This window comes from Glarea lozoyensis, assembly GCF_000409485.1.
Source record: "Glarea lozoyensis ATCC 20868 chromosome Unknown GLAREA2, whole genome shotgun sequence".
Lineage (NCBI taxonomy): Eukaryota > Fungi > Ascomycota > Leotiomycetes > Helotiales > Helotiaceae > Glarea > Glarea lozoyensis.
Window position 1 is genome coordinate 252933 of NW_007360994.1, and position 16471 is coordinate 269403.

A 16471-nucleotide genomic window follows, 5' to 3' on the forward strand; every position below is an offset into this window, starting at 1 on the left:
GAGATGTATGTTAGGTAGTTGAACGCTTCTTTGATGCTTGACGTACAATTATACTATTCATGTAGTCCGTAGCACTGTAGAATGTGGCCCAGCTCTATTGATCCATTTTCCTCTCATTTACCAAACTTGAAGAAAAATGTCTCTGTTCGAGCGATTCGTTAGCAGTTCTTCTCACCCTGCCCCGCCCTCGACAGCAGCCTAGATGGACCGTGTTCGCGGTCTGATAGATAGCGGAACTAGACCGCACATTAAAAGTCTTTGAAACATGCTCGAAGATAGAAGATCCACGATCCTCAATGTTAGATGGTATGGAAGAATGCCGGCGTAATATTCAATGGCTAAACAATGAGATAAATGCACCACCCGGAACACCACCTACAAAATATGTCCCTGCTGATAATTTGGCGATGATGGCCATGGGGATGAAACCACGAGTTCAGAGTATACGAGACAGGGCAAAAGCCGATAAGGAGTGGGATAAGCGACAGGCTAAGAGGTTAAAGGAGGCAGATTTAAAGAGAGAATTAGCTGAAAAAGAAGCTATCAAGAAGAAAAAGAAGGCGCTGAAGGAGATGATTGAATTAAGACAGGGGATTAAGAAGGTTGAGAAAGCCAAGCGCAAGCGAGATGGGCTAAAGGGTGTTGCGGGCCAAATCTCTACTTAACGCTTGTAAATCTATACATCCACTTCTCAACCCGTTCGACGAGGTCACTGTGTCTACCTCAGATACAAATTGTCGAATTAATATTGCCTGACCAATAATTTGGCAGCTAAAGGACTAGGAGCATGCCCACTTTATCCTCGCTCTAATCAAGGCGTCAATACGCCTCAACGGCAGTTGGAAGGGAGGTAATTTACTCAACTCAATGGACGAAATATCACAAATACCTCAGTCTAATTGAGGAAACATAATATTTCGACTGCGATTTCATTTTGCCAACTGTTGGACACCACCTTATTCATGAACGCCCAAATGGACCTCCAAGCAATTGTTTCAAAATGATTGACGGAATATAAGAATTTATTAATGGGTTCGAAGAAACATAGTATTTTGACTAGCATTTTTATTGCCGACTGCTGGACGCCTGCGCCTGGAGAATGTTTAACTAGATTCGAGCAAGACATCATTTCTTCAAAAAGGTGGACGAAATGTCGATATTTTGTCAATATAATTGACTAATCGTAATGAAACAGCCCACGTCTGAGTTGTCCGGGGTCTAATATTCTCTTCCTGGTGTTATCATTTAGTATAACATTTCTAGTATGTAGTGTCTTCATACCCGCCTCTTTTTAAGCGAGATATCGATCAGGGCCGGTGTGACACCAACACATTGACGCGCCTCTCATCTGTACATATGGACAATTCAAGTGTTATCAAGTAATTTTAAGCTTAAAGAATCCGTATTGCTTTTATTTGATTTGATTCGTTCCATGGGAGTGCAAAATTATACCACTGAGTGACGGCACTCAAATCAACGGACCATTCTCGATCATCGCAAGCAAGTGAAGTTGTTTGCAATGTTTACAACTCAAATACTTAACATATCTCGAGAAATCTCCTGACATCCATTGCGATCGACTTTTGTTCATACATTCGTGAATAGTCGGTTAGAACAGTACAATTGATAGTCCAGAGCAGGAGAAGCTTAGATAATGACGAAATCGGACCTAGAACAACGGCCCCGGGGCCTAGGACCCCCAATTTCCATTTAATGGTTTAACCCCTAAATACCTAATAACGTTACCCAAATCAAGACTCGAGTGAAAAGATCGACTGTGCGTGCCATATTTTCGACAGAGAATAGTTGAATCTAGAGATTGTGCTTTCGAACCATGTCACCGAGAAACTATACAGATCAAAACTTACTTGTCATGCACGAAAAAAGGCGGGAGGTGGGGAGTGGCTGGGTTTTCGATGATTTTTTGACGCCGTCAAGGTCAACCCCCATATGCTACAAGTCATCTATAGAACCTTGTTAAAAGGTGTTAACTCAGATCCGGATCTGCTACCATTATAGAACCGTATATTGACGCTGCAGCGTGTAGGTAATGCCAACCCATCTATCAGAACTTATGAGTAACCCATTTATGGACCAGCTTATCTCTAAGATATGGTTTCTTCATTTCTTAGATAAGATCTTACAATAATGCGTTTTATGACGTTCTGTTGTGAATTTTGGTCAAGATTACCACAGCGCTCAACGTACTTATTGTAGTTGGATATCCCTTCTAGAGATACAACTTTTCATGGTTGGGGTAAGACAAAAAGAATGTCGGCATTCAAAACAGAGCGTCACACTCGGTACTTGATAATTGAGAGAGGCAAACAGCTTAGAAAGAGTTAAAGCAAGTAATATTTACTAGAAACGATTCACAAAATATCCTATAATGAGCCAACTCAATCGAGAAAACATCATATTTCGAGTGTCGTTCATATCGCCGCTATCTGGTACCTCAGATACTTTGAGAGTTCCATGAATAGAATGGAGTGAATTGTCTAATCAGTTGGGAAAATCCAACTTGGCTCTCAGAATCTGGGTAATCTTTTTACCTCAGCCTATTGATCAAGTGACCTGTATTATTCGAAGGTTCATAGTCTAATCTTTTCATTATATTGAAAGAACCATGTTAAGCTTAATATCAGCCGTTCACGAAATCTGTAAGCTCACTCATAATCATGACCACGAAACACAAAATTCAATGAGCCCTAATCTCAAATCACTCTAGTTTTAGACTAAATCTTCGAATGTCAAATTTTGGATCAAATGAGCCCAAGACAGTATGTTTATTCTCACATTCCAAGAAAATAACACAATTGTAAACTATGTCTGAGATGAAAAGGGCCTGTTGAGTGTTTATAAACTGGTTTGATAAGGGGTTCAAATTCTAATGATGTCTGCCTTGTTTCTTGCGCATATGTTGGAAATATAGAGGCCAAATGTCAATGTTTATGGTCATGAATATTTCTTTGATTAATTTAATCTTGTCGTAATCTGCTGAGACGTGAGCACAGCTCAAACAGATCCTAGAAAAAGGCTTGATTTCTCAAAACAATTGACGAAATTACGATATTGTGCCAAATAGATCCACTAAACTTAAAATATCGAGTGCCATTTGTGCTGTTAGCTGTAGGATTGCTTCTGTTAAAAACGCTCTTCTAGACTAGAAGCCTGGAAAAGGGTATCGTTTATTCACAACAATTGACAAAATGTACAATAATGTGTCAACCAGGTCCATGAAACTTAAAATCTAAAGTGCTAGTTGTCCTAGTAACTGTAGGATACCTCCTTTTGAACACGCCATACCTGGCCTCGAACGAGGAAATCTTTATCTTAAACAATTAACTAATTATACAATATTGTCTCAATATAATTGAGTAGTCATTGTTTTGTAACCGATCTCTAAATTTACATTGCCCGTAGGCTCGTTCCTCAGCCCTGAAGTTCTAAATTGTGTCCCGATCTCTTCGTCGAATTTTAAGCGAGATTTCGATCAGGTGTACGGTTGTCATGATTTAGTGACAACTTTCACAGTGATTAAATAGCAGATTCTCTGATTAGCAGAAGCAGAATAGGCTAGATTGTAGATGTCTTTAAAGTACTTCAAGTATTTAAGTCAAGCAGAAACGTCTTAGAACAAAAGGCCTAGTAGGTGATGTGAAGGAGAAACACAACAATGTGGCATAGACCTAATTGGCCTAAGCTAGTAGTAGTCAAAAGATGTTGACCGGAGAATATGCTCCTATACCTGCCTATACAGGCTTAGCTCCCTGGCCCCCTATTTGCCACTTATACCTGTATATATACCCCTCTGTAGACCTCAATACATAGGACAATCAGTCCGCCATTTCTCAAGTTAATAAAAGACAATGTTTACTCAAGACAAGTGAGGAAATATCGATGTTTCGTCTACAGTTTTGAGGAAACGAGACACTTCCATGCCGATGGCTATATCCAAAACCAGTAATCCACTCTAACTTTGTACCGTTTTACAAGTGAATCAAATATATAGCATATTTACTCAACGTAATTGACGAAATACTGCATATTTCGTCAACAGTTTTCAGGAAACAAAAGATTTCTAGCCTAATGAATCGTTTCCAAATCAGTAATCGTGATCCATGATTCACCACTTGAAATTCATTCTCCCAAGAGTGTAGATAAAGTTGAGTGTGGCACATTAGGTTTCTGAGAGCTGCTGCCTACCAGAAGGAAAGAAATGGGAAGTATCTAAGAAGTGTGGTTTATATTAGCCACAGAGATTACACAGGCCGTCAAACCGCGATATTTCAGAGTTTATTTTGTCAAAGCAATTGACGAAATATACGATATTGTGTCTATTAGATTCAGTAAACCAAAAACGATCTGTTGCCATTCGTGGTGTTGGCTGTGGGAGACCTGCTTTCCAAAACTTCCGAACCAACTTGCGCTCAACCAGACTCGAAAGAGGTATCCTTTATTTAAAACAGTTGACGAAACATGCGATATTATTTCAATCGGATGAGTTGATTATAGTATTGGGACCTACCTTTGACTTTAGATTGCCCGAAGTCTAATCCTCGGTCTCGAAGTCTTAAACAGTTTCACGACCCTTACGCCCCTTTTTTAAGCGAGATTTCGATTGGGACGGGCGTGAGTGTGCTATCAACAAACTGACGTTGCGATGTCTGTAAGTATGAATGTTTCAAAAATTGAATAATGAATACAAAAGAGGATAAAAAAAAATTTCAACTGAGACTTTGTTTTCAGGCATTTTAGACGTGGGGAGTACCTAAGAAGTATAGTCAAGGTGGACGACAGAAACTACTCTCGCAGGGGGTAATATGGCTGGCGGTCGGAAGACGATACTTTCTCAAAATAATTGACGAAATATCGTACATTTCTTCTATTGCTCTGGGTAAATGAGAAAATTCTAGCTTGTATCCAAAAACTATCAAGCCAAGGGTATCTCAAATATGTTCAATCCAGTCAGTATTTCTGGAACACACAGAATAAAGTAGATATTCATGTTCCTATTTTTTGTTGACGAATTCATATGACTGCAAGGTTTAGACCCTACCAGCCATGAGTAAAGAAAAACCATCGGTGTATCGTAAAACTGACAGGATATCCCCAAGTACAATAATTTCAGAGCAAGACTTCCCAACATGCTTGATTTAGCAATTTTGATTTGCCATTCTAGAAGAGATAATACGATAATTCTACTTAAACTCGTCGAGTCACTATAGCGTTTCGGGCAGAATAATGTTTCCAGAGGCGAAAGGGTATTGGTCGCTTGAGAGCAAGGGGCTTCGGCGACCACCCCTCAGTTGCCTCCACATACCTGACGCATGACCTGTATTTGCCTGTTGATTTTTCTCTATGAGGAGCATAGAATTTCCGAGATATTTAGCATGTAAAGATCATCTCTGAGAGTGGAAAAATGACATGAACCTCAAGCGATTCATTTTTGATATTCAAAAAACGTGATCAGACGCCAGAAATCAAAGAAACGTCTGGAAACGCGATCCCAGACATTTCCTCCCCACCCAGAGTCAAATAACATGGGTCTTACTTTCCTACAAGTTCAGTCTATGTCATTTTCGACGTTGACTGCTCTAAGCGAGTTGAGGAAAGAACGGCAGGAGCCATCCCCATCGCCTCAGCTCAGCGCAACACTATTTTCTCTAGAACTCTTGCTGTATTTCTTAATCTAGATATAGATTCTGGATGAATCCATTTACTCAAATAACAGAAATCAAATATTGCACTGATTTAGCTGCTATTAAAATCTTTGGGTACCCCCTGAACTTTGTCAGCTGTTTCGGTTGGCACCCACGATTCTCATAATGGAAAGAGCCATCACACTCAACTAGCGCATCTAGCGTCTTTCTTTCTGGGCGTTCCTTTATAAGGGATTTTCCCGCCCCAGGGCCTTTTTTCTCTTTCTCTTCAGCTTCGAAAACAACCAAAAATCGCTACCAAAACTCACGCATCACTACTCACTCACTCACACACATCGCTACCCAAACATCACTACCAACAAACATGCATCTCTCAGCCATTGCAGTTGGAGCCGCTTTCGCGGGCACCGTTCGGGGTGCAGCAATGCCAGCTTACGATCCAGAGGCCAACAGCCCATACAGCAAGCCAGTCTACAATCCGGAGACATCTTCGACTTTGCCAGCTTACTATCCAAAGCCGGACTCATCAACTGTAAGAACTCACTTCCAACCTTTGACTCTTCTGACACTTCACAGGCTTACGCTCCTACTGGAACCTATGGAACTGGAGTGTACGATCCCAAGCCATATGAGCCAACCTCCGCATATGATGCAAAACCATATGAGACGACCTCAGTCTATGATCCAAAGCCATACAAGCCCACTTCAGATTCCACATCATATGGTCCAAAGCCATACAAGCCAACTTCGGATTCCACATCATATGGTCCAAAGCCAACTCATTCCTACGGACCGGATCACAATCCATATGGCAACAAGGACGACAAACACTACGGCGGAAAACACGGAGATGGTTATGGGGACCACCACGACAATGGAAACGGCTATGGTGACAAGCACGATAACGGATACGGACATAGTGACAAGGATGGACACAAGACCGAGGACTCTTACACCAACTCCATCATTCATGGCGCATACGACCCATACAAGCCGACAAATACCGATTATGCCCCCACGACAACTGGCTATAAGCCATCAGATACTGGATATCACCCATCGGTCACTGGTTACAAGCCATCAGATACTGGATACCAACCATCGGTCACGGGTTACAAGCCATCGCAGGAAACTGTTGTCGTTCATGGTTCTGTGGTAAGCACATCTTCACTTTCAAACTTTTTGGCACAAACTGACATGATCCAGACCAAGACAATCCCAGATGGTCACGCCACAGTCAAGGTACCTGTCCCAACTGATTACCTCACCAAGACTGTCACTTCGTACGCCACGTACTGTCCAGAGGCAACCAGCTTCGTTGCTCAAGGGAAGACATACACCGCCTCAGCTACCAATGTTTGGGTTCCAGTTGCTTGTCCAAATTCCTGCACTGTGACCATTGCTCCAACGCCAACCGTTCTTCCGCTTGGGTAAGCTTCTTCCCATTTCTTTTGTTCTCCAGTAACTGACCTTTTTCTTTCAGGAAACCATACAACAATGGCACAGTGTACGGAGTTCCAGTTCCGTACAATCCTTCCAACCCATACACCAACCAAGGTACCGGAGCCACTTCAGGTGGGAACAATTCCGGCACTGGCAACTCTGCGGGCACAGGCAACAATTCCGGAACCGGTTCAGGAGCTGGCACAAACAATGGTGCTGGCAACAACGCTGGATACAACGCTGGTTCTGGTACCCACCCCGCCCCAGCACCAGGAAACAACGCCGCTCCAGCACCAGGAAACAACGCTGCCCCAGCACCAGGAAACAACGCTGGCCCAGTACCTGGAAACAACGCTGGCACACACCCAGCTCCCGCTCCAGGAAGCAATGCCACCCCTGGAAGCAACTCTGGAACCGGCAGCAATGCTGCTCCTGGCTCAGGATCTGGTAGTCAACCTGCTCCAGCTCCTGGAAACAATGCAGGAGCCGGTAACAATGCAGGAGCCGGTAACAACGCAGTCCCAGGCCCTGTCGCAGGTACCAACACCACGGGCGCTGGAGCAGGCCAAGGAGCAGGCTCTGGCTCAGGAACCACACCTCTTCTGGCCAATTCTGCAACCAAAAACTCTGGCATTGTTGGATCACTCATCGGCGCTCTCGCTGCCGCTTTCTTCTTCGCTTAGTCTCCTTCCTTGAGGGTTTTGTCTTCCTGTGTGGGAATCTTTGTGGAGTTTGGGAATCGTGTACTGGCGCTGTTATCATTTCAAACATACTAATCTCGTCTGAAGGAGGATCGGATATGCTGCAACTTATCTCATTTTCACTTGATTCTTATTGAATCTTGGGAAATAGCGTGGAGTGTTACCCCTGGGGTGGTGACACAGTCTTCGGACAGCGATAGGTAGTTGGCAATCCAAACTTCTTCTTTCAACTCATGTGTCTTTTTCAATGTGTGCTTCCAATCTGAGATATGTGAGCATCAAATCCCAAAAATCGACTCAAAATCGGAAATTCCTTGACGCGAACGATTGACAACTCTAAAGAAGTCCATATTTGAAACCTTTCATGCTTGCTTGCTCTTGACCATAAATCACTTCTCCATGCTCGTAAACCTGCCTATTTACTGTTTACATCAAATATAGACATGCATAAGACTCAAAGTGCACACGTATTTTTTCTTGTCCCTTGTGTCTGATTGCAGGTTTATGGGATCAGAGTCATGTCCAAATCCATCAGAAATCAGCAGCTAGCCACATGGCAATCAAGAGTTCAGTGATGAAGGTACTGTCTCTACCAATAGATTATTCAAGATCTTGTGAGCTGAAACTTTGGGGGAAAATGGGGTAGATCGAAAGTGATGGTGCCTTGGATTCTCTGTGTTTCGAGGTTGTTCCGAGTCGGGGTCATGTGACTGACGGCTTTGGGGACTTGAACAGGAAGCGGGTAACAAGAAGATAGAGAGTGAGGTAATAGAAGAACTGTCATTGATGAAAAATTGAGAGCAAAACGTTAATGATGTCATTTACATAGCGGCTGACAAGGTCTGCGAGTTCCATGTTATTGGCAACAATCACGTGCTTGTGACTGGTTGGGGAAGGTGGAGGTAGAAATCGCAATTGCGAGCCCAATATAGCTTCAGGTTCCTAGACCGGTTGAGGTTGAGAGTGTATGCTCTCGAAAGGATTTAGATCATTCTTCAAGCAACAAGATGTTTGAGGAGTGATGTGTAGGTAAGAGGGGGCAGTGATGTATTTGCTGGCACTTCTTGAAGCGGTGGAAGAATAAAGCGATTATAAAACAGTAGAGCCTAACGCCATAAAACATCAACACTTGACACACTGCCTCAGTACACTCTACATATCTTACTTCAATTCAACACACCTCCAAAAACGCACGTGCCAAAAGAACCAGACCAAATGTGCTCGTAAACCAGAGGATGAGATTTTTGGCTGCGAGGTCAAAACTTCGAGTATGAGTAAGATAGAAATTTAAATGCTAAAGCTTCTCGTACCAGAACAAATACTTATTTGAGAGTATGCCAAGACTCAGAGACCACAACGGAAGCCCCTGACTTTAAGCGAGAAGGTCTTTGTCTCCACCTAAATTGATTTCTACATTTTTAGATGTGCATTCCCACAACGACAAGCCAAAAGATGATTTGCTTCACAAGCAGGAAGGGAAAATCCTGCGGAGTTTCTGTCATTGCATGTGGTCAGCCGTCGAAAATTCTTTGTCCAATGTTTCAAAGATAAAGCTGCAGCTCCTTTGATGGTTTGGCGACAAAGAAATCTGAAGAAACAGAGCCATTGTTTTTGTGTCTCAGCATTGACGCAGTTTGCAAGAGTTTCAGTCTTTATCTGCAAATCTGCACGGATACTGAGTATTTGGTAGACTAAAAATAAAACATAAAAATGGGGTGGGAATGGAATTTGGACAGCATGTGAACGAAGCGCCAATGCAGGATGTGCCAGTGCAGAATGTATACTTTTAGCAAACTGTCCAGGGCACTTGGACAAGATTTCAGCATCGGCTTGACCGACAATAAAATTATATGGACAAGAAACTTCGGCTGAAACAATTTTGAGGAATACACAACCCCGCAGAGACATTTTTATTCAGCTTGATTCCAGCAGCTAATGGCTTCTAATACAAAACTAATCCAACAATGAAGTCTGAGATTGTTTGGTCCCTTCCTTAAGCGCCTGGTTTAAGCTCGAAACGAAAGTTGGAAGATAGACAAGGAAACCATTCAAACAACTCAGATTTTATCCTATCATAAGTGTTTGAAAGAAACGAATTTGACAAAAGAAGATCTGAGATAACTGTTTAGGTATTCATAGCAAGTCTTAGAAATGAACGTGCTCGAGTTCTTTCTTCAGCGGCTTGGCCGGTTGAAAAGAGAACAGTACTGGCGTGTTTTTCTATAAGGGACAAGCAATGATTGCCGTAGGTACTCATCATACTATCCGCGCTTCGTTCAAGAAATACACTTTCGACGGCAGAATTCTTCCTAAATCCTTTGGATTGGGAAAACATTCTCCAGACCAGTGTATACTACCAACGCAGGTGCACTCCACAACTTTCTGTTTAGCCATTCAAACATTCTCAGCACATCTACCAAAGACGCGAAGATGTGCATCGTGCAAAAAGCCGAATTTCGAGAGTGCCACCATTTTCGAATTCCGGGCGTCACTCTCCAGCGATGTGGAAATGTACCATGCGGCCATTCTTCTTACGCCGAAGGTGTTGCAATGCTGGAAGGTTCTTGTTCAAGCTGCAAATACGGACGAAGCAATAACATCCCTAAAGGTATGTATCGAGTCAATAACGGATTCCGATGTTAGAAGTCTCAAGACTAACGTGATAAATAGTAGAGAACCGCACCTCACAGCCCTGAGAACTCGTTTCGGTAACTATGGGGACCTATGCGATTCAGACGTGGGTCTTTCAGTCGCCTTGAGTAGCGGAAGACACTACGATGAGAAATTGGCTGAGATAACATTTTGGGAAAAGCAACACCAACGGATGTACTTTGGACCACGCTCACCTAGAGATGAAAGAGCAACGGCAATGCAAGAATATTCGCGAGCATGCTCTTGGAGAACCCATGCTGAACGCCTAGCACTCTTGAGTCAGATCAAGAACCAGCAACAACAGGAGTCACAGGCACAAGCACAAAGGGAATCGAACCCTCGGCGCAGACTGGACATTCTGGCTATTGCCGATAGATGGCGAGAAACGCGGAGACTTGGAGGGACAATAGAGACATTGCAAGCAATGAACGAGGCTGAGTAACCACTGATGGCCGCTTCTGGTGGTCTATTCCGATGCATGTCGTCTACTTTTGCGTCTGAAAGCTCGATGTCAGCCAATTCGCCCGAAGGCTCTACTTATTTCGACAGCAATGCTTCTGGCTCTAGCAAGATATCCGACATGCCTCATTTTGGGACTTTCGATCAAAAGATTAAGTCCAAATCCTCGTATGTATCGATCTGCATTGTAAACGTCAGGACTTGCTCAAAGAAGAAACGGGTTGGAATGCACTTCGATTGAACAGATGTTAGAAATATAGTACGATAAAATAAATACCAGACTGAGCCATGTTAAATGTGATACAACTTCCATGTAATTAAATTTGACCTTTTTTGTTAGATACGACTTCCAACAGCGCAATATTTTGTCTTTTGACGAGAAGCTCCTCTGAGCGATAGGTTGAGGGACATTCGACAACACAAAATAAACTTCCAGTGCTTTCTGCCATAAACTAAACAAAAAACAGGTTAAAGTCGTAATGAAGATGTAATGATGAAGTCCAAGGGTACTTGGTAGCTAAACCGTGGTAGAGACGCGTTCGTAGCCAAGCTACGCGTTCGTGTTTGGAGTCGATCTATGAGCCCCACTTTTCCTCGGCTCGGCGTGACGGCTCCTCTGAACCGCACTCTAACCTCCCCCCTTTTCTTGACTACCTACACTTGGATGTGGCAGCTATTGAGAAGGTGATATAGCACGACCGGAGCGCTCTTCGATGGAAATTCTACTCTTTGGTCGGGAATCTCCACGAGTCCAAGGTTACATCGCCGCCAACCTCTGATCGGCTGGCACTGGTCTTCGGAATCGACAATGATCATGTTGTTTTCCGAGAGTACCTTCAGTCCAGCACCAGCGGGAATCTAACGCCGCAGAAGAGATATTCTCACATATTGGCCAAGGTATGTGCTGAGGGTCTGAAATACAATTTACCATCGTCCAACTTGCAACCGACGAAGCGAATATCAGGCTACGATCTCCAACTCAACATCAACATCAGTCGCCATTTGAATGCGCCAGTCAACAGCTTAATACAAAGATCGACTTTGTCATTTTGATCTCACTTTGATTCGTGATCTTCTGAGTTAAGGGACTAGGTTATAGGGTACGATCAGAAAATTCTTCACCGACAAGAGAGTGGTCTCTGGATCTTCCCCTATTCCAAAATTCTCGCAATATGTCTCATTGGAAGAGAGGGCGGCTAGCTTTAGGACTTCTGAGGCTTGGGCCCAGCAACAGTCCTTTCGCAAATCACTTCCAACGTTTGGCCGATGCCGATCACATAATATGGGTGATTTGTCCGGACCACAGACGTAAACCCAAGAACCTCACTAGAAACCCATATCCAGTCAGTGCTGGACAGGTTGATCATCTCACTTCTTGGAGTTTGGACTCCGCGCAGCAAGTCTTCTTTAAGAGTATTGGTTGGCAGACCAAAGTAGCTTTGTCGGGATTGCAGGCACCCGCGAAACGACTTCTTGGAACTGAGAACCCAATATGTTGTGGCTACTCCTGCATCAGCCTTTTGGCAGATTCGCGCTTCATTGCATTGAATCTGCCTGGTTCCTGATGCCTCATTAGCTTGAAGTTATCGTGGTCCAATACTTGCACGTGCATCGAATGCATGTGTTCGGGAATTTACCAGCTCAGCCCCTGAATCTAAAACTCTAAAAAGCTCAGCATAAGGCTGAAAACGAGTCGGCGTTGTGCTGAACCCCAGATTTCGGATGGCGTCCAATCCAATCAGTACAACACTCCCGCAAAACTTGGCGTCATGCTGCTGTGGTGGCTGGTCGTCAAATCGATTGAAGATTAGAGTGGTAGGTCCCGAAACCGCCTCTCGTTCCTGGATACACCACGCGTGTGGAGTGTGCTATACTTAGCAAGAGCTTGGATCTCGATCTCTTTCTTCCCAATCTACCAGGTGTACCGTTATTGTGGTGTCTGCTATTCACAAGTTATTATATTGTTTATTGCAATACAGTTCTTGATTTCGAGTCCTAAATGCTCTAATGACTTGACAAAGTAGTCATCAAACAACAGAATTCAAACTCGAATAAAATCCAGCCACACGACATTCATATTCGTCTTGTGAGGCTGTTGTCGCGGTTCTGTCTGGCATCGGAAATGGCGTCCTATAGCCTTTCAGAACATCAGTACCAAACCAATGACGCACTACCGACACAAGTAGAGACTTTCTGCTACAGTCAACTCAGCCTCTTTGGCGTTTCTACCTGATTACAAAAGGGTTCTTGTACCCCATCTCTATCTTTACATCAAATCTCTCAATAATCACTTCTGTGTTGAACATCCCCATCCCTCGTTTTGAGATTGCGATCGAGCTTCCTTCATCGTCTCAGTCTGTCGTTAGATTACCTTTCATCCAACATGTTCAATACCAAAGTTCTCGTGACACTAGGTCTGCTCTTGGCGACTATAGTCACCGCTCAAGACCAGACATGCGGAGCAACTGTTTCGTCCAATGGAGGACGAAAGATTGCTATTGTCGTTGACTCGTCAGGTTCCATGTCAAGCACAGTAAGTTGAATCGACTATAATTCTTTGTTTAATTCTCTGACATGTTACAGGATCCTCAAGATCTTAGAATCACCGCCGGAAAGTCCTTAGCAGCATCACTCGTTACAACTGGAGGATCCCCTGATCAAGTCACCGTTGTTGATTTCGACAGCTCCGCAGCAATCATTTACCCTCTTGGTAGCCCTTCTGGGGCTGGACCTTCGTTCGATACTATTGACTCCTCAGGTGGAACCTCAATATATAGTGGTATAAAGCTCGCTCTCGATGAGCTCACAAAAGGCAACGCACCAACTGCTGGTGTAGCTGGTATCGTCGTCTTGACAGATGGAGAAGACTCTTCAGTCACTCTTCTCGTTGCCGAATTAGTTCGAGCAAAGGGATTGGGTGTGCGTGTATCCTTTGGGTTTCTCTCACCAGATTCCTCTCCGAGTAGTCCCTCCGTGCTCTCGGCTATTCTCGACACCGGTGGTGTTTTCAGCACTTTCCAAGATTCTGAAGCACTCAAAACTTTCATTAGCAGTGTCGTTAGTCACGGTCTCACATCTTCTGAGAGCTCCGCGTCAGGCTCCGTCTTGCTACCCGGCCTAACAATTGTTGGAAACGTATCGTCCACTGCAGCTGCCTCTTACACTTACTCCGCCATTGCCGGCGAGGCTTTAAATTTCACCGTCAAAGCATTGAGCTCTCAATCACTCTCAGTAAAGCTTGCCGACAAGGGTGCATCAAAGGACATCGATACACAGTCAACTGATGCGACGGGTTCAGCTGGTATTCTTTTCACGGCTGCAGGTGCAGCAAATCTTGAGCTATCCGTGAGCACAACCAATGCCACCTCAGGTCTGTTTTCCGTCAGCCTGAGTTCATCAGTGAATAGAACATTCAATTTGTGCACACAAGACAAGTAAGCATTCTTTTGACTAGAAGTCTAAGTATAAAAGCTAACATCGTGTTAAGCACGACTGTCACCAATGGAACTACAACACCAAATATCACCATCCCAACAGGAACAACTGGACTACCATCGCCAACATCAACATTTATTCAAACAGCTGGTGCTGTAATTACAGCTAAGGGATATCTTGCTAGGGCTGCTATTCCATTATTGATATTAGCCGGGGCTGCTGTTCTGTAAATGCTGGTCCAGCCCCACGGTGGCGGATGGCTTATGCAATTAATGAGACACGTGGAAGCAATGGGAGGAAAACAATCGAAGTTTTGTTTTGGCTCATGATCATGTTAAGCTCATCGTTTACTCTCGTGGACAAGGCAGTTAGTATTTTTAGGATAAATCGATCTCATTTAAATAGAATGTAATGCTCGTGGCCTCTGTCTTATCTTGCGACCAGGCTTGGTCCACCATCGTCGCTGATAGGTTGAAAATAATCTTTAAGTAGATTTTGTAAAATACAAAAAACACAAGACCCAAGGAGCAATCAGATGCCTGTCATTACAATTCATAAAATTCAAGGCAATTAGAAGAGCCACGGCTGATTAACACTGAATAGTAAAAGCTACTTTTATTCTTTTTTGTGTGCACCTTAATTCGAGCGGTCCATTTCTCATGGTATAGTAGAGAACAGGAAGAAATTCTCAGCAGGGCGAGGAAACATGAGCGCATTGAGCAAGTCAGCCACTGAATGATCAACATCAACAACGAAAAAGAAACTAAACAGGGATTAAGAACAGCTTTTAATATCACGTAGTTAAATATCACTTATTCGCTGCCATTCACTCCTCTATTTCGGTCTAGTTGTTTATTTAACATCATTCTCTCGCCAAGATAATTTTCAATAATTTCCAGCCAGCAGTTCTCAACATGGTTGAATCCACTGATTACTCGTTTGAAGTCGAATTTAGCGAGGATGCAATGGATGTAGAAATGGATGACGTCCAAGATGGCATGTCACACTTGGCAATTGGGAAAGAGCACTTAAATGAGAGTACTCTCGGTAAGTTGCCGCTGCAGGAATCGGAGTCGCGAGAGCCTGAGACGAACGAGAATTCTTCAGAGAAAGCCGGAGATGAGAGCCTAACAACCAAGTCTCCTACGGACTTAAAATTACGAAACTTAGGTATTTCACCAGATTGTGTTGATTATCGTGGTGTCACTATCCGTATGCTGAATTCTTCGTACGCCGAGCGCCCGAGGGACTCGCAAATGGACCAAATACGCTACGCTCGTGAAAACGGCTGGATTCAGGGTCGCGTTGATTCTTTGAGCATACCCATTTTGGAGACTGTGGCAGATGAGAATTCATATGGGCCCCGAGACCCATTGGAGCAGCTCGCAGATCAAATGGCCGGTCATCAGGTGATTTGTGCGGTTGAAGATTGTGAGGAGGAAACCAATTTGACCGTACTGGAGATGCACAAAAAATCGGTTGACAGGGCTTATGAGGAGTCTTACCAAAGAGGATTAATCTACCAAGCTACACAAGAACTCATGGCTCCCAGAAATGAGCTGGGTGTATTGGATTATTCTTTAGTCAGTAAAGAAGGGGTTGACATGACTCTTTTGGGCTCTGACTCGTAGATTAATCTATGGATAGACTTATTCGTATCAATATAAGAGATTGTCAAATATCACAAAAGTATTCGTCTGAGTTTTCACAAGTAACCATTGAATTATCCTCGAAATTTGGAACGAGACATTCCATTCCGTCCACGGGTTTGTTTACTCTTTACGTTATCTACTTTGATGCGGTCTCTAGCATATTTAAATTCCCTCAAGGATTGGCATCAGGTTAATTTGTGTGTTCCTTGATCTCAAGAAGCGGTTTGAAATATGAAATTGAGAAGAAACATATGAAAAGAAAATGATCTAGATTAGCTCGTGCAAAATCCGCAAAGAGAATTTAACGAAATTGTGCTAACTACAGCAGCAGGGTCAGTCGGTCATTTACGATGCGAATGATTCGATAAACTACTGCTCAGTATGAACAGCGAACCATGTGGAGAAGAAATCTATTATCCAAACGAAATTGACCGTATATATCATAAGCTCACCATTTGCTAATTCG

General features: G+C 43.5%; 6 protein-coding genes across 6 annotated transcripts; all 6 read left to right on the forward strand.

Moving 5' to 3' along the window:
• Positions 1–296: 296 nt before the first annotated feature.
• Positions 297–665, forward strand: GLAREA_03394 (uncharacterized protein; the record flags this gene model as incomplete). The annotated part of the gene is made up of 1 exon (XM_008083647.1): positions 297–665. One exon carries the CDS (start codon positions 297–299, stop codon positions 663–665), a length of 369 nt encoding a protein of 122 aa, XP_008081838.1.
• A 5362-nt stretch (positions 666–6027) lies between these two features.
• On the forward strand, positions 6028–7789 carry GLAREA_03395 (uncharacterized protein; the record flags this gene model as incomplete). The annotated part of the gene is made up of 4 exons (XM_008083648.1): positions 6028–6195; positions 6240–6818; positions 6870–7093; positions 7147–7789. 4 exons carry the CDS (start codon positions 6028–6030, stop codon positions 7787–7789), a joined length of 1614 nt encoding a protein of 537 aa, XP_008081839.1.
• Positions 7790–10043: 2254 nt separating this feature from the next.
• Positions 10044–10901, forward strand: GLAREA_03396 (uncharacterized protein; the record flags this gene model as incomplete). The annotated part of the gene is made up of 1 exon (XM_008083649.1): positions 10044–10901. The coding sequence occupies one exon, from the start codon at positions 10044–10046 to the stop codon at positions 10899–10901; it is 858 nt and encodes a 285-aa protein (XP_008081840.1).
• A 1189-nt stretch (positions 10902–12090) lies between these two features.
• On the forward strand, positions 12091–12483 carry GLAREA_03397 (uncharacterized protein; the record flags this gene model as incomplete). Its single annotated transcript, XM_008083650.1, has 1 exon — positions 12091–12483. One exon carries the CDS (start codon positions 12091–12093, stop codon positions 12481–12483), a length of 393 nt encoding a protein of 130 aa, XP_008081841.1.
• Positions 12484–13301: 818 nt separating this feature from the next.
• Positions 13302–14583, forward strand: GLAREA_03398 (vWA-like protein; the record flags this gene model as incomplete). Its single annotated transcript, XM_008083651.1, has 3 exons — positions 13302–13451; positions 13502–14352; positions 14406–14583. The coding sequence occupies 3 exons, from the start codon at positions 13302–13304 to the stop codon at positions 14581–14583; spliced, it is 1179 nt and encodes a 392-aa protein (XP_008081842.1).
• Positions 14584–15267: 684 nt separating this feature from the next.
• On the forward strand, positions 15268–15984 carry GLAREA_03399 (uncharacterized protein; the record flags this gene model as incomplete). The annotated part of the gene is made up of 1 exon (XM_008083652.1): positions 15268–15984. The coding sequence occupies one exon, from the start codon at positions 15268–15270 to the stop codon at positions 15982–15984; it is 717 nt and encodes a 238-aa protein (XP_008081843.1).
• Between the last annotated feature and the right edge of the window lie 487 nt (positions 15985–16471).